Genomic DNA, 26,730 nt, shown 5'->3' with positions numbered 1-26,730 from the left:
TAGGTCTAAAGGACCCAGCGTGAAAGGGTAAGTGTAAACACTTAAAAAACCTTCAACGTAGGTGGTGATCGATTCCTCGGGGGTAGGGATCACTACAAATTTATCTTCCCAGTTGCAGTCCTTTTTGACCTTATCGAGGATGTCGGCTGTAATAGTACATATGTACCTCGACACCAGCACGCACCGACCCAGTACCATGAGGGGTTTGATCGATCTTGAAGTCGGTCCCGGTTGGGCACCCCGAAGGGACAAACGACTTTAGAGGGGGTGCCGGTGTTGGTTCCTCAGTAGCAGCAGATGAAACATTTTCCGATGGCTTCGAGGAAGAAGGGGTTTCTTTTTTAAGAACAGATTTTAAAGTCTTTGCCATTTCTTCTAAATAGAGTAGAGAAGAAGATGTTAGTAAAGGAGGAGTTGTAACTAGTAGGTAACTTATGAAGAAATTTCAAAAACAAACTCACAAGGAAGGAAGTTCTTAAGCTTAAAACCAGAAAACCACAAGGTGAGGATGATAAAGTTCTTTTAAAACACAAGAGCAAGAGTTGAAATGGAAAAGGTTCTAATGAATGGGTTGAAGGGTATTTATAGTGTTCCCAAACGGCGATTCACATCACGGCGGTTCATATCCCAAGATGGCCGACCATTGACTGACACACATTTAATGCCTCGAAGACTGGACCGACGAGATGTTTCCACTACCCTTATCGCTTACGTCATGAATTTGTTGTCACATTTTTAAGAAGCGAAAGCTCGAATCGTTTCCCATCATTTGCCCTCCGAAAAATAAGGGGATTTTGACGTCATATTTTTGTCACTTGTGTCATGATATATCGAAATGAGAATCTGAGGCTCATATCGTTTCTCGTTATCTACTCTCCAAAAAATGAGGGGACTATCTATGTACGAGTAAAATCGAGCTCGATATTCGATCGAGCTTGAGAAATGGAGAGCCAAGGTCAGTACATCTGCAACAGGGTAAAAATCGAAGTCTGAGGTTCGATCTGACATCCAACATGATCAGTCAAGGGAGGAATATAATATTCAAGATCGGACCCAAAGCATCATTAAAACTAGCCATCGAAAAACCATCAGATATGCCCTCGAGTATACCGAAGGCATAACCAGTCCTGTTCCAACGACCTCAAAGAAAACTTTGCCAACTTATCCGACATGGGTCCATAATTCTCGTCATTAACCAGTCGTTATGGTAGTAATCACGGAAAAGGGAACCAACGGTCCTTTTTACCTTTTTATAGAATAATAAAATAATATCTTAAAAGGTAGATCTCCCCTAATATATAAAGGGGACTTGACAATTCATAAAAGGCACTGTAACATATACTAATAAGCAATATATTCTCCAAGCTCCTACTCTTTGATATTTTTCTGACAATAAAAGTGTATTCAACTCAAGGGTGACTGACATTCTTAAAATTGGAATCATCCAATTCCTGTGGTTTGCAGTTATTTTATCGCTATTTATTTTAATTGCAATCTAATTTATCGTTTTATATCAAGTTAATCCACATATCTTTATAACCACTAACAAATTCAATTGTTATCCGATTTTGAGGGTAACTAGTGAGAAAGTAGAAATATATATATAGCTATGTGTATATTATATAGAGACAGTGAGAAAGAGATGCTCGTGCTGCAATTAAATAAGGGTTACATATATACTACTGTAAGTCATAGCCTCATGTATGTGCACATCCTGAAGAACATGGATGCAGTGATTTGCATACTACATGCAATGCCGCTTTGGTTGAAGAAAATCCTCCTGTTATATATCTGATCATAAGCTGCAAATTTAAGTTAATATGTGTATAACTACATGTAATCAATGTATTCTGGTTAGGAAAAGTAAACAACAAATTTGACCGGTTATTTGTGTAAACATCTCTTTAATGCCCAAAAGAAAGATATTTGCTGTATTTTTTTTTTTTTTTGCTTGAACGTTCTAAAGGTCTAACAATCATTAATGCCTATCAAATTAAAAAAAAATTAAGTGCTACTTCATAAGTTGTGAACTGCAGAAGGTAATGGAAAATTACTTCATAATATCTGAACTGAGGTATAACACTAGGAAATTGACAAAACCAACTCATGGTTTTACTATCTTTTTAATATTTTAGCTCTTTGTGAAGGATCTTTTCATTTTATACTGTAAATCCTTGCAGGTTAGTTCTAAGGCAAACACTGATTCTGATGATCTATCAAGAGGAAATACAACAAATATGCTTTGTTTACTGAACATTCGAACAAAAAAAGAAAGAGACAGCAACACTTTTTTTCTTGTATTAAATTCCTAAAGCTCACCGAAAAATATTGTTTAAGGGGGTTATCTTTCCATCCAAAGGTGGATGGGGTATTAATTCCCAAATGCTAAAGATAAACGGGGTTAAGGGAATTTCACTCAATCAAGGTCCATATGATGTTCTTTAGAAATAGATTTATGTAAAACATTGCACTATAATACTATCATGTAGGCTGAAGTATGTAGAGTGGCTTATATGAGGCTCTAATCGGCCAGCCGTATTCATTATTTATTTTTCTTAGTCGATATATATAAATTATACACATATTATACATCCAGAAGTATGTAGAGTGGCCATATGAGGCTCTAATCGGCCAGCCGTATTCATTATTTATTTTTCTTAGTCGATATATATAAATTATACACATATTATACATCCACCAATTATATTCAGTTTAAACGATTGGGTTAGGAGTTAGGACCAAGAGGCAAAAAACGACAAATTGTAATCTGTATGGTTTTTCTACGTTCGTTTATCATATACATACAAGATTTTCCTATTATTGTTCGTAAAATTTTCAGAAATTTGTCCTTGCATTCTTAGTGACTTAATAAAAAGGAGAAAAACAGAAACTGGAGATCAAATTGCATGTAACAAAGGAATTTGCTTTTAAAAAGGGTGAGTTCGCTGATGTAGTACATGTAACCTAATCATATTACATTCACTACAATACACATTTGCATATATTGCGCCACCCTAAACAAATTCCTTTTACTGGGCAAACATGCCGACCAAATAACAATTTATACAAGAGCTGGACTAAAACCAGCTGAGGTTTCCAAACTGGCTGCATAATCTCGAGCCCACAAATCGTAATGTATGATTTCCTCCAGCGATGGAGAAGACACCAACTCTTCCCGATGCTTCGCGCATGTTAGCTCCACAATCTTGAAAATGTCCAAGTAGCTAATTCTGAAACGAGCACAAATTCATCAGTTGTTTTCTTTAAACGATTTTGGGTCATTTACAAGACCTACACAGTCGAACGATTAAAAAAAACACAGAAATATAGTACTAAGAATATACTCATAGAGCCAGGGGACAATTATTTAGCAGGCTCAAAAGATACAGACATCAAATTATGTTGTAGAATGCTAGCTGTAGAAAAGAGCACAATCAAAGTGGAAGGTTTAAGCACAAATTGTTTTTTGGGAATATACGAGGTAAGTATTCAAGACAGGCAAAACCATTTTGTCCGCTTAAAATCACTTAATGATTACTGATATCACCAATTTCAGCTTAAACTTTGGCAGGAGAAATAAATGTAAAAGAAAAAAAAAACAATAGACTGAAAACAGTTAAATTTTGAAGATGAACAAGGAATAGATTACGACGAATATTTCTAGCAGTGCCACGAGAATGACCGAAAAACACAACCAGAAAATGATTAGGCAACAAATAAGTATCATCCATTTACTCTGAAGTCTGAACCACATTCAATCATCTCAAATATATTCTTCCAGATAGACAGCAAGGGGGAAATGAGAAGAATAGGCTACAATTTAATATATATCGATTAACTCTAAAGCACATTAAATGAGAAAGAATAGATTTATGCACCAAGTACAGGGGAAACCTATGTGTTTATCACTCTACGGCTACGGCCAAACAAGAATACTTAGCTTCAACACTAATGTCAACTTATGCATAACCTCAGCTATTGACAGATTTCAAAAAAGAATACATTATCTATTTATTATGGAAACTGTTAAGTGCTGAAAGACCCAATGAATATCAAGAAATTAGGACAGATGGATTAACTATTAGGGATGCGATGACCTCCACATCCCTTGACGTTATCTAGCAACCGTGTCCTTTGACAAATTAATGGAGAAACAACCCACAAAAAAAGATGTCAATGTTATAACGTTAATTTATTTGTAGATAGAGTTGCTGTGACTACCAGCAGGTGCCACAATGAATCTTGATTTATTAGCAAACTAAATATTTGAAACATATAATGTGACCCTGTACAGAAGTCAAATGTAGTAATACATACTACATACCTCTCACTAATAAATAATTCCACTGCCTTTTCGTTTGCTGCACTTAGAACTCCAGTCATGGTCCCTCCAGCGCGACCAGCAGCGTAAGCCAGCTCCATGGATGGATATTTCACATTATCAGGGGCTTTAAATGTCAATGATCCGAGCCTATACCATTATGCTCATAATTACTTAAACTAACTGGAAATGAAATGCCAAAATTTATTTCATATTTGAAAAATAAATAAATGAAGATGTAAGCAAACATAGATGATCTCTAGAGAGGGATAAGCAAAATAAAATGCATTCACAAAGAAAGAATGGGTTTTACTTGCAAAGATCAAGGCGCGGCCAAGTAACCTCCGAACAGTAAATTCTGTCGGGCCAGGATAAAGTATAAAGGATGGGCAAACGCATATCAGGCCACCCCAGCTGTGCCAATACTGATGAATCCTACAAATTACAGAAGGAAAAGAATTCCAAAGCCGTCAATTTATGAGCATGCAGCTATAAGAATATTCATCTAGATTACATAACTGATGTAATCTCAGAGCTGAAGGATCTTTACCTGTGTTTCCACCATTGAATGTATGATGGACTGGGGATGGATGACAATTTCAATGTCATCATACTCAGCTCCGAAAAGGTAGTGAGCTTCAATAACTTCAAGACCCTGAGAAACAAACATACCTTTAAACCTAGGCTAACACAAATAATTCATAACCCAACTCCGATGATTCACATATGGAATAAAAGCTGGAAATTTAAGAAACAATAATCGTGGAGAAAAGATTTAAAAACAACAGTTTAGATACCTTATTGAATAAGGTGGCAGAATCAACAGTAATCTTTTTCCCCATGTTCCAATTGGGATGCTTCAAAGCATCAGCTACTTTAACTTCTTTCAACTTCTCAACTGGCAAGTCCCTATCAGTGACAGTATAAGCAGTTTTAAGGTTAACAAGCCGTACATATGATTAAAAGAAAGGTGAAAAAATATAATGAAGTAGTGCAAAACATTTCGAAAAACTGTTTCACATAAAAGAAAGGAGGACAACAGAGTTCTTTTGAATATTTAGAATTGCGGATTGATATGAATGTGGCAATAGAAGGTTTAAAACTGAGATGTTGTACAAATTATCAGTATTCAAGATTTTACACCTGAAAGCCCCTCCAGATGCAGTTAATATAATGCGCCTAAGGGCACCCTCTGGCAAGCCTTGTATGCACTGAAATGAAGAAAAACTTATTAGAATTTCGCTCTTAGCCTTGAAGAGACCTGGGGTGGGAAGTTATTTTGGAGATTAGTCAATGCAAAACGGAAGGTTGATAAGAGGTGTATGATTATATTTACAAATGATCATACTCAGTAAGTTTCGCAAGTCAGCCTCATAGAACTGTACCTGGAATATAGCTGAATGTTCTGAATCTGCAGGAAGAATCTTCACCTTATGCTTGTGCGCAAGAGGAAGAACAAATGGACCACCAGCAATTAAAGTCTCTTTATTGGCCAAGGCAATGTCCTTTCCTGCTTTTATGGCAGCCACTGTAGGCTAGTGAAGCAAACAAAGACTAATAAATTTGAGCCCGTTTTCTGAATGATTCACATTTTTTCTTGACTGATTCACTAGCTTTATATCAGACGAGAGGAGAAATGAAGATGTATTTATCAAAGAGCAAAGCAAGAAGAGCAATGACTGACATTTTCTTTCATTAGCAAACTAGCATACAATGCTACTTTTAGCTAAAATCATTCAAGCATGATTAATGTATAGTAGAAGAGAACTAGCTCTGTTGAAGATCTAGACTTCTCTTTCTAGGTGATTGGAGTTACATGAATTTTTGCCTACAAGGGAATAAAGGGCTAGCTGAAAGTAGTATTATCTCCTAACCATGGATAGAAAGAAGGCAGTTTGCTTCATTCTGGGGTAAAATTGGAAGTCTCTCCATACTGCCATTATACAACCCAAAAAGCAACTTCGAGAAATCTTCTACTAGTTGATTTCTAATTCTTACTTGAGCAGGGTACATCTTGTCTACTTTTTTTAATTTTCTCTCTTCCCATGGGAGCTCCCTCCAATTGCCAACCTCCCTGCCCCCACCCCCCATCCCCACCCAAAAGAAAAAAAGAAAACAGAAACAGGACATAAATCACATTTCACCCTCTCAGTGCTCCTCTTCATATTTGCTTTGGCTGCGTAAGGATATCTTGGCAGGAGTATCACAACAATTTTGAAAAGATTCAGATAGACTAAACCTCAACCTTACCTTTAAACCTGCGCAACCAACTATTCCTGTAACTACAGTGACAGCATCAGGATGCCGGGCGACCTGAAACACATCATAGACAACAATGATCAACATATTTCTTTCAAATGTCACAAAGTAATTTTAATTTTTACCAATAAGTGAAACAGACTCCTGGTCGCCAAAAATAAAGTTAGGGACAGTTGGACAAACCTCGATGATACCCTGCTCACCAGGGATAATCTCAGGCTTGTCTTCCATATCAGCCAGAGCATCTTTGAGTTCCTCAACCAATGACTCATTTCTAACAGCAACTAGTTTTGGTTTGAATGTTTTGACCTACTCAGATATAACATTGTTTATCATCAAGGCAAAAGCTAAACTATACCTGATAGCCAGATAAAGAAGTCTAAGCAGAGAAGCTCAATTGTTGGGTATCCATATTGGAGAAACAATAATTCCATCACATTTGTGCAAATTGCAATCCAAAATATAAATAGGGCATGATATAAAATGAGCTTGAATGATTATCATCATTCCCTTAGGTGGGAAGCTCTTCTTCCAAAACCCAAAAACAAAATGCGAAAAAAGCACGGATTGGAAAGCATAGCCTTGACATTTGGGTTTCAACATGGTTAATGGGATATGTCAATCAAAATGCTGCAAACATGACACGTCTAGGCTAGTAGCATTCTGCAGGTACGGAAACAGCCAGGTGGAATGACGTGGCAGCATTTTATAGTTAAAACATAATAATCATCGTTTCTTTAAACAAAAGCAGTCGCGCTATAAACTGCAGCAGCCGCATAATGACCACAAAATGTTAATGCAGATACAGATACAGATAATAAAGGTGAGAGGTTGGACGCCTATACTCTATTCAGACTTGAAATTTCATAGCATTTTTTCACTTGTGTGCATTAAATGAAAACTAACCTGATCAGCAAGAAGAGTAACATTTGAACCAGCAGCTAGTGCGACAACTCTAAACTTATCCGGATTCTCAGCGACTATATCCAATGTCTGCAGATACAAATTTTATAATTGAAGCAATGAAGAACTTAAACAAAAAGACAACTAGCATTTTCTTTTGTAAAAGTAATAATTTGCATTAATTTATTGGAGAGATTCCTCTATACTAGTATACAAAAAGTAGAGAATCAAAACAAAATTTTGATTCTCTCGAATAGTAAGCAACCTATACTAACTGGAATTTCATTCACCTAAGATAATACAAAGAGAAAAAGAAAGAAAAAAGAAGCAAAAGACAACTGGCATAATTGACACAGTAGCAAAAGCAGCACACCACCAATAACAAAGAACAACAGATAAAAAAGATGCAGAATGGGAATATTAGAATCTAGGTAAATATTGAATCTTTTCATCCTCTTTTAAAAAAAATTAGTTAGTATTTTAGTTTACACTGTAACTGCAAAGTAACTAACACATACAAAAGCGTTAAGAAATTCTACTAGTGCTTCAGTCCAACCTCAAAACTAGAACCAATCAAGACTAAAAAAGACAACACTTATTTCCTAAGTATTTATTACTGAATACTTATCATTTCAAAATTCACAAACCTGAGTTCCGATAGAGCCAGTGGACCCAACAATTGAGATAGGCTTTGGGCCATCCCAACTTTTCCGGGCCTCAGCAACAGCTCTTCCAGGCCAGGCAGGAGGAGGTGCCTGAACTGAACACTGAACCCTCTTACCAGAAATCCCACGGCACTCCTTTCTTTTGACACACACTCCACCTAAAACACAAAATCAATGGAAATATTTATTAGCAGAGTTAGCCACAAAATCATGTCCAAGAAACTTAAATGGGTGTGTAGAAATAGAGAACCTTGGAACTTGAGGTGGTTAAGATTGTAGCTGGATTTGGAGGTGTCCAAGAAAGAGATGGTCTTAATTTCAGCAGGGGACAGCAAATTCAGCGCCATTTCAATTACTTCACTATTGATTGCTCCCAGCACCAGTCCACAGGAGTAAGGAAAAGAAATTCAGCTTTTCAAGAAATGTAAAAGGAAGTTTACAACAAACCAAAGTGCAATCTTTGGCAATAAAGTTAGGGACAGCCGTGTAGAGAGAGAGAGAGAGAGAGAGAGAGAGAGAGGTACTGTGTGTCTCGTTCTGGCTATAGTTTGTTCGTTTGTGGATTAATATGTGGCTCGTATGAACGATGCTCCCTGCAGCGTACCTGTCTTATAGTACAAAGTACAAACATTATTTGCTCTTGTTTTAAACGTTTAATATTGAAATACTTCCGCTAACTTTCGGTACTTTATAGAAATGAGTAAGACAACGCATAATACATTAAACAATGATCCAAAACTTAGTTTGATGAAAGAAAAGTATTCTCATATTACAAATTATTTTTAATGTATATAATACTATTAAATTCTTAAAATTTGTAAAATTTGGGCTTACCCTGCACAACTTTAAAATGTATTACGAAATTTTAAGAATTATTTACTTATATATACAATATGAATTCTCCTGATATGAAATTCGCCTTAAATTTCATAATATAGCATATAGTAATAGTGTTATAGTAAAAAATTATTGTTGTATCCTCCTATGACTTAGAAGAATCTTCATTTATTTTGTGGAGTTAGAATTAAGTTCAAGATCTGTATTAGAGTCAAATTCTCTCATATTCTTGATATTACTAATATTGTACCACAGGTAGGTAGGGGTGTACATAGTTCAGGTTTGTTCGGATTTTTCACAATGGTATCGGATTTTTAAATTTATAAATCAAACCAAACCAACAAAGTCGGATTTTTCAATCTCGATTTTTTTCGGATTTTCCGGTAAAGTCTTCATATCATAAAATATGTAACTTGTGCTCCAAATATTTCATAAGTCCTAGTAAAATACAACTATATAATGTGTTTTCCAAGAAACTAACATAATAATATGAGATAAGTCATAGCATTATACTAAAACATTCAGTAACAAAGATAAAATAATAAAATTACATAAAACAAATATTGCTAATTAATAAGCCATAATAAAAATTAACATAATCTAAAAATACTTTATAGGTCATGCTAAAATAAGTATAACTAATAAGTACTAATATTAATTATATAATTAAGCACTAAAGAAAAAGATAAACTAAGTTATGCATTTTCATTATAAACCAATGTAAAACTAAAATAATTATCCAGCACTATTGTCATTCCTAGTATTGAATTGAATTTCTTTTGTTGGCATTAGTATTGATTTGAACTTTGTTTGAGTTACTACATTTATGGGCTATAAAATTTATTTAACATTCAAGAATGTTAAGTCTAAACTTGAAATAATACGTTAAAAGATAAAATTGTGAAAAAGTTTAAGAAATATTTATAAATCACATTACAATAATATTTATATGTATAAAATATTTTTAAAAAGTATATAAATATACTATCGGGTTGGTTTGGTTTCGGCTTGACTTTTTTTTAGTTAAAACTAAATTATGATCGGGTTTTATTTTCCAATACCAAACCACATCGGGTTTTTTTTTCCGGTTTGACTCTAATTATTAGTTTGGTGTGGTTTATCGATTTTTTTTATACATCCTTAATCATCACAGGTTATACTATTTGCGCTATAACTACATGTTTATGTTATATCTCGAGATATTTCGTGCTAGGGTGCGTTGCGCAAGGGAATAAGTAGTTATCTCCTTGTACGTGGGCAAATAAAATAGCAGGATTATATAGAATCATATCCATAAGATGCCGGCGGAGGATTAAAAGCGAGATAAGGAAGCATGACGACGAACTGAGAATCATTCACATCTATGGACTGCATATGGTATATTGTTGAAGCTATATGATTATATTCCCACAATTAATTAATTTAGACTTGATTCTTTGGATTTTCTCAATAACTTATGCATTTTTATGTTTATCTAAGGTACCAAGGAATTTGCCTTTGTCTTCCTTCTGAGATTCCCACCTATATAGTCCACGCATGATATTTATTTCATCTTTGAGAGGATGATAAGATTTTTATTGGTTTTAAATGTTATCTAAAAATCGAATATGAAAATTAATCATGAATACTAACGAGAAAGCACATTTCCTAAAGAAAAGATTTTTTCTTGATAAAGAGACTTAAATCAACTAAAGTGAGCTATTTTTGAAGATTTCTTTTTGTTTAATATTATTGAGGTCTACAGTCCTATACACTTTCAACTAGCATTTTAATTTTTAATCAAAATTCAATTTATACATTTATAATATTCAAAAGTAAGATAGTACTACCCCAATAGAAAATTGGCTATGTCCAATATAATCTTGCTCCACAATTCAACAAAAACCCACTTAACAGAAATAGTTAAAAGGGAGCTAAAACTTGGGAGAAAGTAAAATGTAGTGGGCGTTTGGACATAAGAATTGTAAAATTTTAAGAAAAAAATGAAAAAAAAATTCAAGTGAAAATAGTATTAGAAAATTAGAGTTGTGTTTGGACATGAATATTATTTTGGATTGTTTTTAAAGTTTTGTAAGGGATTTGAGTGAAAATTTTGAAAAATGGCTTTTTGGACTATTTCAAATTTTCGAAAAATTTTAAAATTCATCTTCAAGTGAAAATTGAAAATTTCATGGACGAACACTGATTTCGAAAAAAAATGAGAATTTTTCTGAAAAAAGTAAAAGTTTTTTTATGTCCAAACGGGCATAGGCTTACTACATTAGATCACATTTCACCAAAGTAGAAAAAGCCACCAAAATACGTGTCTTAATATTGAAATAACGGCGAGCATACAAACTTTTAAATATAATTTCTGCCCCTTTTTGTTGAAGGAGTCAATAGTCTTATAAGTTGGTATAAGAATTAAAAATGTTGGTCTATTTTATAGGTGTTCGGTCTTGAACGCCGTCGGAAACACGGCTGTGGCCGGTGAAACTCAAAAATCATCAAATTTACAAATGATAATTGAAAAATAATCACAGTTTCAAAAATAATAGAAATTTAGTCACTTTTCATATAAAGATAAATTTGAACGAAAATATTATTCAAAATCCGGAAAATATTCCAACATAATATATTAGAGTTCCGGGATAATATACTGATCCAGTATAATATGCTAGAAGTTCGTACACATGTGCTCCAATCTCCAGTATCTTAAGTTGGAACTTTCCGTGCGTTGGAGTTCCAGCATAATATGCTGGAAGTTCATACGCATGTGCATCAATCTCCAGTATATTGTGCATCAATCTCCAGTATATTGTGCTGGAACTTTCCGTATAGCAACAAAATAATAATTATTTTTTAATAACTTTGCAAATACTAGCTATTTTTTAGTTACTCATCCGAAAACTGCTAGCCCGTACTTATTTCACGGATAGCGACGTAAAACTTTAATTTGTTGTTTAATTAAAAGTGTTGGGCGCTAAGCCCATATCGAATTGGTGTAACGTGACCAACGTCCTTCTAAAGTTATGTAATATATAGTATAATATGTAAAAATTACACAGGGCGTCCTATTTGGTCGCCCCCATTTAACTTATACCTATTTTTAAAAAAAAATTTAACTTGTATCCATTTTTTAAACAACTTCAGGCCTCTTTTTCCTCCTCCTTCGTTTTCTTCTTCTCCTTCTTCTTCTTCTTCTTTGGGTGACAATGATTTTATATGGTGGTTGTGAACATATTTTAATGTAGTTTATGATATTTTACAACGGAGCTGTTATGATGCTTTATTTATTACTATTGCTTAAAGTTTCTTCTTCTTCTTCTTCTTCTTCTTCTTAATTGCAAAATGGGTTCATTAGATTTATTGTTATTTTGATAAATTGATGATTTGGTTTGTTCCTGATGATATTTGGAGGTTATGTTTCAAATTTGAGCTCGTTTGGAGTAGATTTAGGTATTAAAACGTATATTTGATTGATATAATTCGAAGAATAAATTTCTGTTTTTGGACAATTTGTACTTCAGGCCTAATTGGCCTTAAATGCATAAAAACATTGGTTGCACTTCAGACCTTTTGGCCTTAAGTGTATCTGAAGTGCAATTTTTCACTTCAAACTTATTGGCCTTAAGTGTAGCAAAACGTTTGTTGCACTTCAAACTTTTTCGCCTTAAGTGCATCTGAAGTGCAATTTTTCACTTCAGACTTATTGACCTTAAGTGTAGCAAAACGTTTGTTGCACTTTAGACCTTTTTTCCTTAAGTGCATATGAAGTGCAATTTTTCACTTCAGATTTATTGTCCTTAAGTGTAGCAAAACGTTTGTTGCACTTCAGACCTTTTGGCCTTAAGTGCATCTGAAGTGTAATTTTTCACTTCAAACTTATTGGCCTTAAGTGAATGAAAATGTTTGTTGCACTTCAGACTTTTTGGCCTTAAGTGCATTTGAAGTGCAATTTTTCACTTCAGACTTATTGGTCTTAAGTGCATCTGAAGTGTAATTTTTTACTTCAGACTTATTAGCCTTAAGTGCATGAAACCATTGGGTGCACTTCAGACCTATTTGGCTTTAAATGCATTTGAAGTGCAATTTTTTCACTTCAGACTAATTTTTTTTAACTTCAAACCCGATAAGTCTGAAGTTGATCGTAAAGTGGGTACGATTGCAGACTTTTTTGCAAAGTGGGTATAGGTTTAATTGTGACCCCAAAACCGGGTATAGATGCAAAAGCCCCGCATAATATGTGTCTCAAAACAGAAAGAGTAACAATTCTAAAGCATTGAGTGAATTTCATGGGCAGTTATTCAACTTTGTGTTTATTAGCCAAAAATCACTTTTCTTTCCTGTGTTACAAAAAATCACTCAACTTTGTGTTTATTATCCAAAAGTCACTTTTCTTTCTTTTGTAACACAAAAATCATTTTACTATGCTTTAATTATCACAATAATCACTTTAAACAAATTTTACAAACCTTTCACCTGAAAAGTTTATTATGTCATTGACATTATAAATCCTCCCATTTATCTAATATATATTCATACATTTTAATTTTTCTTAATATTAATTTTCAAGATATATAAGTAGCATTATTAAATTTGTCAGTAACATTACCATGAATAAATCTCAAGTCCACGTTCTTAATCATGCTTAATGAAATATGTTTAATAAAAATTAAAAAACCAAAGCTCATTGATTTATCAGCCAAGCCATACCCATTAATTTAATAAATAAAATATTCACGTTTAGCAAAATGACACATCAGATTAATACTTTCAAATAAATAATATTAACAGATAAAGTTTTAAAAAACTTAATATTAAACACAAATATATTTGAAACTTTTTTTAAAATTTTTATTGACTATAAAAAAACTATCATTTGTTAAACAAATCTATTTTTATTATTTTAAATAAATATTTTTATCATTTTTATATTTAAAATACGTTCATGTTTGAATATGATTAAAAAAAATTGAGTGCCATGAAAAAAATTAAATGTATGGATATATTATAAAAATAATAAATAAAATAATTTAAAGTTATTTTAATTATAAGTAAAATACCTAGATAAAAATATATTATATAGTATATAATATAGAAGTTATTACATAAATGAGAGGATTAATGTTAAGGACATAGTAGACTTTTCAAGTAAAAGTATTATAAAATATGGCCAAGGTGACTTTTGTGATAAATAGAGCAAAGTAAAACAATTGTTGTGTAACAAAAGAAAAAAATTGACTTTTGGATAATGAACAAAATTGAATAATTTTTACGTAACACAAAGAAGAAAAGTAATTTTTGCGTAATGAACGCTTGAATGAAATTTATTCTAAAGCATTTAGTTAAACATAAAAGGAATATATTGATGTTCTTGTCAAAATTTCTGCCCACTTATGAGTATGCTTTGAAAAGAAAAACGGCGGCACAAGTGTAAGATAACTAGATAAGCAATGAAGAAGATTTATTGAATTCGGATCTTCTTTGAACGAGGCATCAATTTTAATCATTTAACAAATTCATATTATCCTTTTTAGTTGTTGTGCGAGCATGACTGCATGAGTCACTAATTTCTTAGAATATGGTTCGCCAATTAATCCAATTTGGTCATCGCAATCAAATGTTACACTATAGGAAGAAGAAAAACTTGATTATACAGAAACTGAAAAAAATAGGAGCTTTATGTTCCAATGGTATGATTCAAAAATAATATCATATTCGTCATCGTTAAACATTAGCAAAATCAAGTAACGTATAAAAACAACGCACTTAGGATTAGGAAAGCACTCAAAAAATGAGAGTTGAGAGGCTGGGAGGGTGAGTGCCCACTTAATTCCTTAATTGAAAATTTAATGCAGTTAGGCTTTTGTGCCCACTAATTACCTCCTTAATTGAAAATTTAATGCAGTTAGGCTTTTGTCCCGCTCATAGCTTATTGAAAAAATTAGCTTATTTTGAGAAACATTTTTTTCAAAAGTGCTTCTGAAAAAAGTATTTTTGGAGATAAGCAGTTTGTGTTTGACTAATCACTCTGAAAAACACTTTTGAGTAATAATTTGTGTTTGGCCAAACTTTTCAAAATGTATTTTTAAGTATCAAATTACAAATAAGGACATGAATAAATTTACTTAATAGTTAATATTATAAGTAAATAAATAATCTCAAAATTTGTTATTACATACAATAATTAAATCTTTTTATTTTATTTAAGTAAAATATGAAAATAAAATTAAAAAGTATTTCAATTCTTTTAATATTATTCAAATATATTAAAAATCATTCAACAAATATAAAAGCATTCACTCTTAAAGTCACTATATATTAGAAAATATCCTAAAAATAAGAAGAAATACTTATACATTAATATCCTAAGTATTAGATTTAACGGTTATTTTGATATATACTATATTTTGTTAAGGGTACTTTTAATATTTTTTCTGCTTCTTCCCAATAGCACTTTTTCCCTCCAAAAAGATTTAGCCAAACACAAGTTAGGAAAAAAAAGTACTTTCGGGAAGAAAAAAAAAAAAAAAAACTTTTGGCCTTTGGAGAACTTGGCCAAACAAGCTATCAATATAATAAGTAATGGATCCCCCACTTTGACACACTAGTGATTAATTTTTTCAGGTAACGCTTACTCTAAATTTTCTTTACATTTATTTTAGAATAAAGACAACACACACGTATGCCTCTCATTCGCTGCACAAGAAGCAGTCGGTCTAAGTTGACCACTTCATAGTAACGACGACCTACATAATCATATTCTTCCAGAAAGACAACTAACAAATTTCAAGGTATCATTTTTTTATTTTTAAAAAAAAAGATACACATTTTTGTGCATAATGGAGCTTATCGTGGTGGTGGTTGCAAATAAACATTTGGTATAACAAGATGATCTTTTCACATAAGAGCAAGCTAAGAAGTATACTTCTAAATTTCAACCTAGAAGCACAATGGAAGCATCAGAATCTTGAATTCATCGATAAAATGTACCTACCAAGATTGTGATAAACCTCAAGACCAAATAGGCAAATAAACAAACCTTATGACAGGTACAAGAAAAGATGCTTCAGCTGCTTAAGATAGAGTCACCATTTGTAATAGGTGCCTCACTCAACTGTTGCGCAGAACTTGAACCATTAACTTCAGCGAAACCGCCTGATTCAGAGATTTTTGTAATCCTCTGCAAGTCATCTGATATTTCTGTGGAACGAGCCATCAACTCATCATCGGTCAGCTTTTCTTTCTGAAACAGAGTCTTTTTAGGTTGTCGGATGGCTGCAGCTGCTTCTGCCATTGCAACTGGAGGTGGCTGGGGAGGAACCCAGGATCGCTGAACTGGTCGTACCTCGGCTGGTGGAGCAGTAGATCCAAACCTCTGTTCGTTCACAGCTTCGATTTCTGTTATTCTGGCATTCTTGCGTTGCCACCAAGGCATTGAACTGTCTCCATTCATCGGATTGTTTTGATATCCATAATTCAAGCCATCGCCACTCCCTTGAGATTGGAGAAGATTCCCTGAACTGTTTTGACTTTGGCCAATTTCCCAAGGCTGTTCACAATCAACATAGTAAGGTCTATCACAGATTAGGCAAGGGAAAATACATCAAATAGAAAGGTCTATCATGAAGAGATAAAACCATAATTTTGTTACTCCATAAACATCAAATGCAGTGAATAATTAGATAATAACATCAGTTAAGGATCATTACTACTACAAAAAGGAAGTTTTCGAGTGGAAGATGGTGTCTTAAAGTTTATGTTGTCCAAATGCAGGCTGCACACTGACTTATAGAAAATGGAACCAGCAGGACAAAACAAATACACACAGCAAAAATTTAGAATTTAAGGTTAGAGGTTCAGACAATGAATTTCTAAGTCTTATCCGCGAAAAAGGTAAATTGTATGAATCCCAATAATACAACAACAACCACAACCACCCAGTATAATCCCACAAGTGGGGTATGGGGAGGATAGGATATACGCAGCCTTACCCCTACCCTGGAAAGGCAGAGAGACTGTTTCCGATAGACCCTCAGCTAAAGAAGGTGAAAGAAGCCCTGATAGCAAGTAATAGCAAGACAAATAATTAGAAAACTAAATCGAAGATAGCAACAGAGAATATGAAAGAGGTACCGATAACAAGTAATAGCAAGACAATATATTTAGAAAACTAAGTCCAAGGCAGCAAATGAGAATATGAACAAAGTACTGCTATCAAACTACGGAATTACCGATGGCAAGTAATAAAGGAACAAGACATGCAAATATAGCAAACTAAGGAAAAAAGGGTACTGTACTAGCACTAATACTATCGAACTAGAGAAGACAAAGGGAAACGCACGACTACCTACTAACCTTCTACCCTAATCTTCAACCTCCACACCCTTCTATCTAGGGTCATGTCCTCGGTTAACTCAAGCTGCGCCATGTTCCGCCTGATCACCTCTCCCCAAGACTTCTTTGGCCTACCTCTACCCCTCCTCTCACCTCCCAAGGCCAACCTCTCACATCCACTCCCACCTTGTCCCGAATAACTTCATTCCTAATTCTATCCAACCTAGTATGCCCACGCATCCATCTCAACATCCTCATTTCCGCTACTTTCATCTGCTGGACATGGGTGTTTTTGACTGGCCAACACTCTACCCCATACAACATAGTCGGTCTAACCACTACCTTGTAGAACTTACCCTTAAGTCTCAACGGCACATTCTTATCACACAAGACACCGAAAGCGAGCCTCCACTTCATCCACGCTGCTCCGATAAGGTGTGCGACATCCTCATCTATCTCCCCATCCTTCTGAATTATAGACCCCATATACTTGAAACTCTCTCTCCTGGGAATGACTTGCGTATGTATGAATCCCAATAATGTAGGTAAAAAATGGAAAGAGAAGAGACCTTAGGCTTTGGACCAACACGAGGTTCTGGTACAGGGTGGTTAGGATTTGGTGGCTGGTCATTTATATCCTGCAACAAAAAGATGTATATAGGTAAGAGCACAAAAAGTTCAACAAAAACTTAAGTTTATGTCTATTGGAGAAATCAGAAGCCTGGACTCACTCGGATGTTCGACGGCTTTTCTCCTCTTTGAATCATAGCCATGATCTACAAAATGATGGTAAAGTTAGATTAACTGATTTCCCTAACTCTTCCCAGGGAGAATCTAACATAATTTTCTAGCATCTTAATTCAGAAGAAAGCCAAAACAAATTGAATGAGCTGAAAAGCCGTCAAGTTCATTTCTCCTTGTTCAACTTTTCATCCCCTCCCTTGAAAGCATGGCCCTTGAAATCAAAAGGAGCACCCACCCCCTTCTTCCTTTCAATAGAGTTTCAAAGGGAGACAGACAAATATATAAATGATAAATTGATCTAGAAACTCTACATGACAGCAAAAGGTAAGGTTGACAGGCTTTCAGATCAGTCATATTTGAACAGCAAAGTTGCATGCCTACCTTGGTTAAAACGGAAAGATAGATGAGGAACTAGAGCAGAGACAATTTACTAGTTTGGAAAATCAGTAACAACCCAGATGATGGAAGAACTTACATCCATATAAGATTTTGGGTGGGGTGCAACAGATGGTTCCACAGATGCAGGTGGTGACAAAGATCTCACTGCAAAGAAGACTCGAATCACACAAAATGAGCATAAAAAAAACTAGTGATATGATAAGATCAATCAGCAGTTAGAAATAGATATTAGAACCTGAACGTGCATCAACATCCAGTTCTCCATTAGCATAGGATTGCTGTACCATCAAAGAATATCAGAAAGAGAAGTTTAAAAAGTCAATGAGATTAATAAAAAATAAGATGCAAGTCAAGTTGTAACTATATAGCTCACCCTAGAATGGGAAACCGAAATTCTTCGATCATCTTGTTCCCTGGCAGGTATTCTTCCAGAAGTACTACTTTTCCCTGAATGCATAGAAATTCCAATCAGGTACCTGGTGCTTGCTATGCATCATACCATCCCTTTATCTTTATTCTTTGAGGTGGTTGGAGGATAGGGAATATGAATTCTAAACTACTCTACTCATGAAAAAATATTTCTCCTCTAAAGAACCTGACAATTATTTTAAAATTGCTTAAACTCCAAGGCAGACGAATCAAATCCAAATATACAAGTGAGTGACAATGGAGTGAAGAGCACAAAATCTGAACTGCAACTATTCCAGACTTGAATTCCGTGCTCCACTAGCCTACATCCACCCCTCGCGTACTTACACTCCACTTTTACACTATTTATTAGAAAACAAAAGAGTCAAGTACAAATATTTCTCAACCTTTTTATTTCAATAATACTATTATTTCAAAGAGAAGAATATGAAGTAAAAATAAGATTTTCTTTAATGAAATTAAAAAAAAAGATATAGCAGCATTAGCAAGTTGCAACACTAGGAACAAGTTATTTTATACAAATTTTAAAAGAATACAGAATGAAAATAGAATACAAGTCATGACTAAATGCAGGCAAAACTCCATTTCTTTGTTCCAGTTTATCGGGACCTACAGGACCATGGTCACTGTGATAAAGCAAATCTAGAATTTTCCAAATTCATACGTCTAGTCTTTAACGCTTGAGGGTCAAAACTTTTACAGAAACCACTAAAGTGATATAAACCATTACCACAGCATAAGGAGCTGCATAGAAGCCCCTCAGAGTATAGGCACCATGGCGAGATCTATGTAGAGTGAAAAAGGAGACACATTTGAGACACTATAAAATATGTACTGACACAAGCAAGCAGAGACTTAAGTGTTTAATCACATATAAACACCAAGGCCTAAAGCCAAAAAGATCTAAAACAAAGTAGCCAAGCTTCAAAGGAAGATGGAATCAGCAAAAGTTCTACTCTCTCTCTCTCCCTCCCTTCCTTTATCTTTCAATTACAGGCACACCTATTACTCTTTAATCTCAGTAAGTGCAGCTAGATGTCTACACGTCATATCCCCCTATTTTTTCCAAAACGCATCCCGTTTAACTTACATGAATGTTACTTCTAACAACAATAAATGGTCAAAAAGGAAATATTTTATACCTTAACCATTTTTTTCCAAATAGTAACCGGAAAGGTAAAAGGGAGAAGAAAGAGACAAACGAGACAAAGTGGTAGCAAAAGCATGTTCTGGAAGCAACTCTGTACTCACCTTCCAGCTTTTGTAAAGCACTACTCATTGATTTCATCTCTCGTACTTGGTAGTTTAACAGATTTGTTAGCTCCTCAAAGTACCTTTTCTCTGTGGAGGACAAGTTAAATCGCCAGGAAGATTATTCATCACAAAATAATAATGATTGGATAAGTTAGCATTGGGTTTGCACTAAAACGCAAGGAAGAGAAACTGTTTCAGTATTAACGACAGAGAACTTTATCAACAAACCTTCAGTTTTTGATGCCAGCATCTCCTGGCTTGCACGGGCCACATCAGCAGCTGCTGCTGCTGCTGCTTTTGCAGCAAGAGCCGCTTCTTCTGTTAAACTTGGTCTTCCCTTCACAGTGCCTTTTTCATCTTCTCCTTCCATTACAACCTTGCGAATCCAAGACTTAAACCGAGGTACAATAGTATGCTGCCAAAAGCACATTATCATTTTAAGTGGGGTGAGAGTGATACTAGCAATATAATACATAGGCTAGAAGCATAATTTCCAAAGACTGATTCAGACCAAGAACTAAAATCCTCGTTCAATAACTTGAATATTAGAATCTAATTGAATCACGGAACAGAAGAGTCAGATCAATTGATTTTCATTATTGGGTGGGTTAAGGTAATAGTCTACAAAATTGTCCTTCATATTACAGTATGGACTATTCTCAACTGACTTAAACAGTGAAACATATCATCATGGTCATGCTCCATCCACCATGCAAAATGTTTCATATATCAGAGAAAAGTTTACCCTCAAGAGGTACTCTTGATCAAATCAAATATCAACGTTTATATGAAATTCTTAGGCTTGCTTTAGGTTTCTCAATGGCCTAAATGGTGAAATATATTTTCATGGTCACCATTCCATGATTTCCATCCCCACACAAAAGTCATTTGCCAGAGCAAAATCACATTCAAGAGATACTTGAATAGTCGAATATAAGTTTTTTTATGGATTGCTAGGCTTGCTTTTGGTTTCTGTTCTGTAAGAGAAAACACTAGTTACTATGCTACAACAAGGTTTAACTACCAAAAGTAAAATTTTGAAAGAAAATAAAGAACTAAAGCAACAGAGAATAATCTTTTACGGTTTAAAACCTAATTCTATATATCCAATCGAGTAGCTAAGTTTACCAAAAAGGAACTAAGGTACAAACCCTCACGAAATAAGTAACACTCAACTACTTGCTTAACAAAAAATCCGTATGTAAGTTACCCTCATGTAGAACAAGCTTTAAGGCTTCTCAAAAACCAACACTATACTATAGGAGGAAAAAGTAAAATCGAGAACCCTAAATGTCCTCATATTGCATTAGAAAGAAAAGGATTTAACGTTTCTACCAATTTATTGACGATACGATAAAATAATTCATGGAATAATCTCATGGACTTGCACCTAGAGGTGCCAAAAACAAGGAAAATCAAAGAATTGAGTTTCTCTTTGAAAAGCAATAATTTTGCACATTGAAAAGATCGCATGTCCGATACCAGTTTAAATTAAAAGGAAATAAATAAGAAGCTGCATTCATGTCCAAAAGGAAGAACTTTGAGATTAGCATGAATCTTCAGTTTTGATGGATTATTATATTAATTTGAAAGAAAGTTCAAGAAAATCATTAAGGGTCACTAATTAAGTAGAAAATTATGCAAAGAAAAGGTACTTTTGGTCTACAATATTCAATTAGAGGTCCTTCGAAAATCTCAACAGTTTGAAGATCCATCAGATCAAATCCTCAATTAGCCAATGACAGGATACATGCTCGATTCTGCTAATGTGGTAACAAGTGGCATGATAGGTGGAAACTCTTTACTAAATATACCTTGAAAAGTAAAGCAGTACCAGCTCCTGAAGCAGCCAGTATGCCAACAGCCATTACTGCATGAGTCCAGTGGAAATGAGAGAAATATCCCATTTTTTTCATGGTATTACTCTGTAAAGCTGACACAGACTGCAGATTCTGCGATGCAGCCAACGTTTGAGTACTTGTTGGAGATTTCACTTTCTCATCTATCATCAAGACATCAAAGCAGCAATGTCATAAGAGGAATAACCAGAAGCATTATCATGTTCTCAAATTAGACAAAAGAAAATCAATACACAACAGAAAAGGTTCTTTCTAAAGAACATTATGAATCACCTTCATTTGCAGCTACTGGCTGTGTGCTAGAAACACTTGGAGTGGGATCCTGTCATTGAGACATGTTTTTGATGTACATCTTTATTTTATCCTTACATGCTTCAATAATAATTAAGCCAAGATCAAAGGTCAAACATCAGAAAGTTGCCTACCGGAACTCGACGAAACGCTTCATCTATCTCCTCCTTCGTGAGCCCCTTCCTCTCAAGAAAAGAACGCCTATACATGACAGGAGATCCCCTAACTCTTGGATGTGAAAGAAACTTCATGGCATTTTGGACTTGATCCTCCCGAACCGGTTCTGAGTTTAAAAATACAGAAGTTGGAGAGTTCCCTCTTGTAGCCTCAGGCTTGGAATCCTGATTATCTTTAGCAGCTGGTTGTAATGCGTCTGGTGCAAAATCACAAATATAGTTGGAGATTTGATATCTGAGTAATTCATTCAACTCAAAAAATCTAAAGAACACAAACACCGATAGAATTCAGTTATAAACATAATAGAGCAAATAAGGGCATTCTGCGAAGATGAAATAGTAAAGCATGGGCCAAGGTGGAGCACAACGATTAAATCTCCTTCCTTTTCCAAACCAAAATAGTCTCTCCCTCTTGGCACTCCATATATCAATAAATGGGTATGTAGAAAATATAATCCACTAAAGCTCGACATAATGAAATAAAGAATTTAGCAAAAGTCAACTTATATTAAAAAAAGATTTTAACAAAAGTAGATGCAAAAGGATGCTCTGCAACTCAGTTTGTCAACCACAAGATGGATGGATATTATTTTGGTAGAACAGGTATCCAAGCTCACATCAAGACTTGACTTTTCCTTCTAAATGCAAGGCAGACTCAGAAAGAGAAGGCACTAGGAAATGAGAATTTCAAAAGAAACCCCAGACCTCAGCTTTTCCTACTTTTTAGCTTGAACCATTCTTCAGATATTACCGAAATTGTACTACTATATGCATTGTAAGAAGTAGTTACTCCCATTGCAAAGGTTCTGCACATGATAATAAGATAATTAACATGTGCTTAGAACTCCTTGATGTCTTCAAGGTTCACACGACCTAGTTGCAGTCACCAAGAGGTACATCTCCGTCCAATCTTAGAAATTCAATATTTCTCCAAAGCAAGATAATATCTCCATTTTCCGGAACAAAAAAGGAAAAATATTGTCCGTCAAAGAAGCTTCATACATCATAAATGGATATGCAGAAATTGAAATTCAGCCAGTAGTATCCACTATTTACTCCCCTGATGATGTATATGATAAACTAAGTGGATTCCTTGTGGAGTGAAGATCTTCTTCTCTATGAAGACGGTTGCAGCAAATGACTCTGTTGGGTATTGAGTGAGTTCTCTTGTAGCGACTGTTGCACCCTCCTTTTCAATAATTTAGTAGGAGCACCATTAGTTTAATCTTGTTGCTCACAGATTTTGTCAACAGTGTCAGGAACTGCTGGAATAGAGTACAGCTACCATTGCTTGAAACATCAGACCACTAATAAAATTATTTAGTATCTTGATATGCGAAACATCAAACTACTCTATTCATTTGGATAATTAAGTTGGCACCCCTTCACTAGTTGCTACAGAAACTGTTCAAGAAACCAAAATGAATAAGAGCTTACAGTGTTAGCACCAAAGGTGTAACCTAGTGGCTAGTGGTCAATGAAGTAGGGGGAGTACCATCAGGTTCAAATCTCCGCAGAGGCAAAAAATCACGTGATTTTCTCATTTGCCTACGCTTTAGTGGGCAGAGTTACCTGGTAGGTGCAATAGTACAAGCTGGTGCACTAGTACAAGCTGGCTCGGACACCATAGTCATAAAAAAAAAAAAATACTAATTGATAGTCTGATATACAGTGTCTGCCGGGCAACATAAGTATTTAGTTTTGGATTCAGAAAGAAGCGCATCAACGTTAAACCAATATGCAACATCAAGTTACTAAAGACGTGACTGCTTCGGAAACCAAAAGTAGCAGCTCCTCCTCCCCAACCACCCCGGCCCCCAAATGAAACAGAATTTTTTTTTTATAAGGAACTTGTTGGTTGTAACAGCGCAACAGAAGCTTAAATGGTAAAAGGACAGTAAAGTTGAAGAAGATCAAATTCAAAAGATGATTCAAAGGACTGAAGATGAAATAGCATCAATCAAATAGAAGGTTCAAGCTCACTCAAATATACGAGAAATCAATCAAAATTGAGATAGACGACGGAAAAAAAAGGTACCCGGATTTTGGGAATTGTCGTTGGTCGAGTTGGGAGGAGAATCTGATTCAGTCGCCATACTCACCAACTCCTGTGAACTGAATTTTCAGGAAAATAAAGGTTAAAAACCAATAGATTTGAAAAGGGAAAAAAAGGAACGAATGATCGTTTTCCAATTTGTGACAGTATTGAATTATTTATAGCTATACATACCGGAGAGTGAGATTAGTACGGCGCCGATGCCGACAATGATGAAAGGATGTCAGAACTTTTTCACTTTTAAGTGGTTTTTGTGCGCATATTCAAGAAATAACTCCTCGTACTAGACGTCCTGTTTGTTCTGATTGAAAATTGAGAGGAATATTAACGAGTAAAAAGACTAAAAATAATTTGTTTTACTTTTATTTTTCACTATACTAAAAATATTTTACGTGTTCATTATGACAAAAATAATCCTTTTTTCCTATTTTATCCTTAGCATTAACTTCTCATTTCTCAAATTATTTTTTAAGATTTTTAAAAATATTATCATTATTATGAGTAAAATTATAAAATATATACTTTATTTATTTATTCTCAAATAGAGTACAAAATAATAGAAAATAGACAAGTAAAAAGTGTACCAAGGGAGTAATAATATGAGTCAATCTTCTCCTTGTTTTTCTCTTTTACTTTTGCTCCCTTTTCTCTTTTCCCTTTTTCTTCTCTTTTGTCTCCTGTTTGCCTTTGCCAGTCTACATTTTAATTTAAGTCCTGGTTTGGTCAAAAACGGAAAATATGCGACCTTATTCCTTACAAATTTTTCTCTTCATTAAAAACCATATGCTGAAAAAAAAAAATTATGCCATTATAGAAAGTAGTTGAAATAAAGTAGTATATGTTATAAAATAAAAGCAACTTAGTAAAACATGAACAAGACATGTTATATGAAATAAAAGCAATTTAGTAAAACATGAATAAGAAATGGAGATAGAGAGAAGGAAGAGATTTTCTTCTTCAATTGTGTGTATTTTATTATCTATTACAAGGCATTTATATAGGCATGAAAAGTGAAGAAAAATATGTCATTGAATATGTCATTAAGCATTTGAGAAGATCATGGAGGAAGAGTAGACATCTACCATAATTTGATTTTTCTTATAACACTCTCCCTTGGATGTCCATAGATAATGTGCCTCGTTAAAACTTTATTAGAAAAAAACCCTATGGGAAAAAAAATCTAGTGAAGAAAAAAGAGTACACATGTTTAGAAATACGCCTTTTGGTTGCCTCGTTAAAAACCTTGCAAGGAAAACCCAGTGGGACAAAACCTTGCAAGGGAAAAAGAGTACAACGCGTATTAACTCCCCCTGATGAGAGCATCAATTCACATCCTTGAGCCTTCGCATCCCAATCTTGTACACTAGTTTCTTGCAGGTTGACGTCGGTAGAGATTTGGTGAACAGATCAGCCATATTATCACTTGAACGGATCTGTTGCACATTGATATCACCATTCTTTTGAAGATCATGTGTGAAGAATAACTTTGGTGAAATTTGCTTTGTCCTATCTCCTTTATGAATCTTCCCTTCAATTGGGCTATGCATACTGCATTATCTTCATACAAAATTGTGGGTAGTTTGTCACACTTCAAACCACATTTGTCTCGAATAAGATGCATTATAGACCTCAACCATACTCATTCTCGACTTGCTTCATAAATAGCAATTATCTCAGCATGATTAAATGAAGTAGCCACGATTGATTGCTTAGTTGATTGCCAAGATATGGCAGTGTCTCCATATATAAACACATAGCCTGTTTGAGATCGAGCCTTGTGTGGGTCATATAAATACCCAGCATCGGCATAACCAACAAGATCGGGACTGCAATCATTTCCATAAAATAATCTCATATCATAGTCTCTTTTAGATACCGCAATATGTGTTTGATTCCATTCCAATGTCTCCTTGTAGGAGTATAGCTATATCTTGTTAAGACATTAACTGAAAAAGTTATGTCAGGCCTTGTAATGTTAGAAAGATATATTAGTGCACCAATTGAACTAAGATATGGTACTTCGGGACCAAGAAGCTCTTCATTATTTTCATGAGGTTGGAATGAATGTGCTTTATCCATATATAATCACTTTAAAATTATTTTAGTGTATGCTGGTTGATAGATAAAAATTCCATCTTTCTTCATATACTCAATTTGTAGACCAAGACAAAATTTTGTCTTTCCAAGATCTTTCATTTTAAATTCTTTCTTTAATTAG

General features: G+C 34.4%; 2 protein-coding genes across 2 annotated transcripts; both read right to left on the bottom strand.

Moving 5' to 3' along the window:
* Window positions 1-2,902: 2,902 nt before the first annotated feature.
* LOC104118456 (1-deoxy-D-xylulose 5-phosphate reductoisomerase, chloroplastic) lies at window positions 2,903-8,687 on the bottom strand. Its single transcript, XM_009629689.4, has 12 exons — window positions 8,399-8,687; window positions 8,131-8,306; window positions 7,487-7,573; window positions 6,764-6,889; window positions 6,572-6,634; window positions 5,707-5,856; window positions 5,465-5,532; window positions 5,119-5,230; window positions 4,872-4,976; window positions 4,635-4,756; window positions 4,325-4,471; window positions 2,903-3,230 (listed from the first exon to the last, which is right to left on the bottom strand). The coding sequence occupies exons 1-12, from the start codon at window positions 8,493-8,495 to the stop codon at window positions 3,062-3,064; spliced, it is 1,422 nt and encodes a 473-aa protein (XP_009627984.1). The 5' UTR covers window positions 8,496-8,687; the 3' UTR covers window positions 2,903-3,061.
* A 7,138-nt stretch (window positions 8,688-15,825) lies between these two features.
* Window positions 15,826-25,115, bottom strand: LOC104118457 (peroxisomal membrane protein PEX14). The gene is made up of 14 exons (XM_009629690.3): window positions 25,097-25,115; window positions 24,687-24,813; window positions 24,495-24,571; window positions 22,415-22,653; window positions 22,263-22,311; window positions 21,945-22,132; window positions 20,359-20,545; window positions 20,128-20,217; window positions 18,821-18,894; window positions 18,683-18,725; window positions 18,524-18,591; window positions 18,036-18,080; window positions 17,874-17,942; window positions 15,826-16,519 (listed from the first exon to the last, which is right to left on the bottom strand). The coding sequence occupies exons 3-14, from the start codon at window positions 24,550-24,552 to the stop codon at window positions 16,037-16,039; spliced, it is 1,593 nt and encodes a 530-aa protein (XP_009627985.1). The 5' UTR covers window positions 24,553-24,571; window positions 24,687-24,813; window positions 25,097-25,115; the 3' UTR covers window positions 15,826-16,036.
* Between the last annotated feature and the right edge of the window lie 1,615 nt (window positions 25,116-26,730).

Source organism: Nicotiana tomentosiformis, chromosome 3 (assembly GCF_000390325.3).
Source record: "Nicotiana tomentosiformis chromosome 3, ASM39032v3, whole genome shotgun sequence".
NCBI classification, from domain to species: Eukaryota; Viridiplantae; Streptophyta; class Magnoliopsida; order Solanales; family Solanaceae; genus Nicotiana; species Nicotiana tomentosiformis.
The sequence above is the reverse complement of the archived record's forward strand: the minus strand, read 5'-3'. Positions and strand labels throughout refer to the sequence as shown.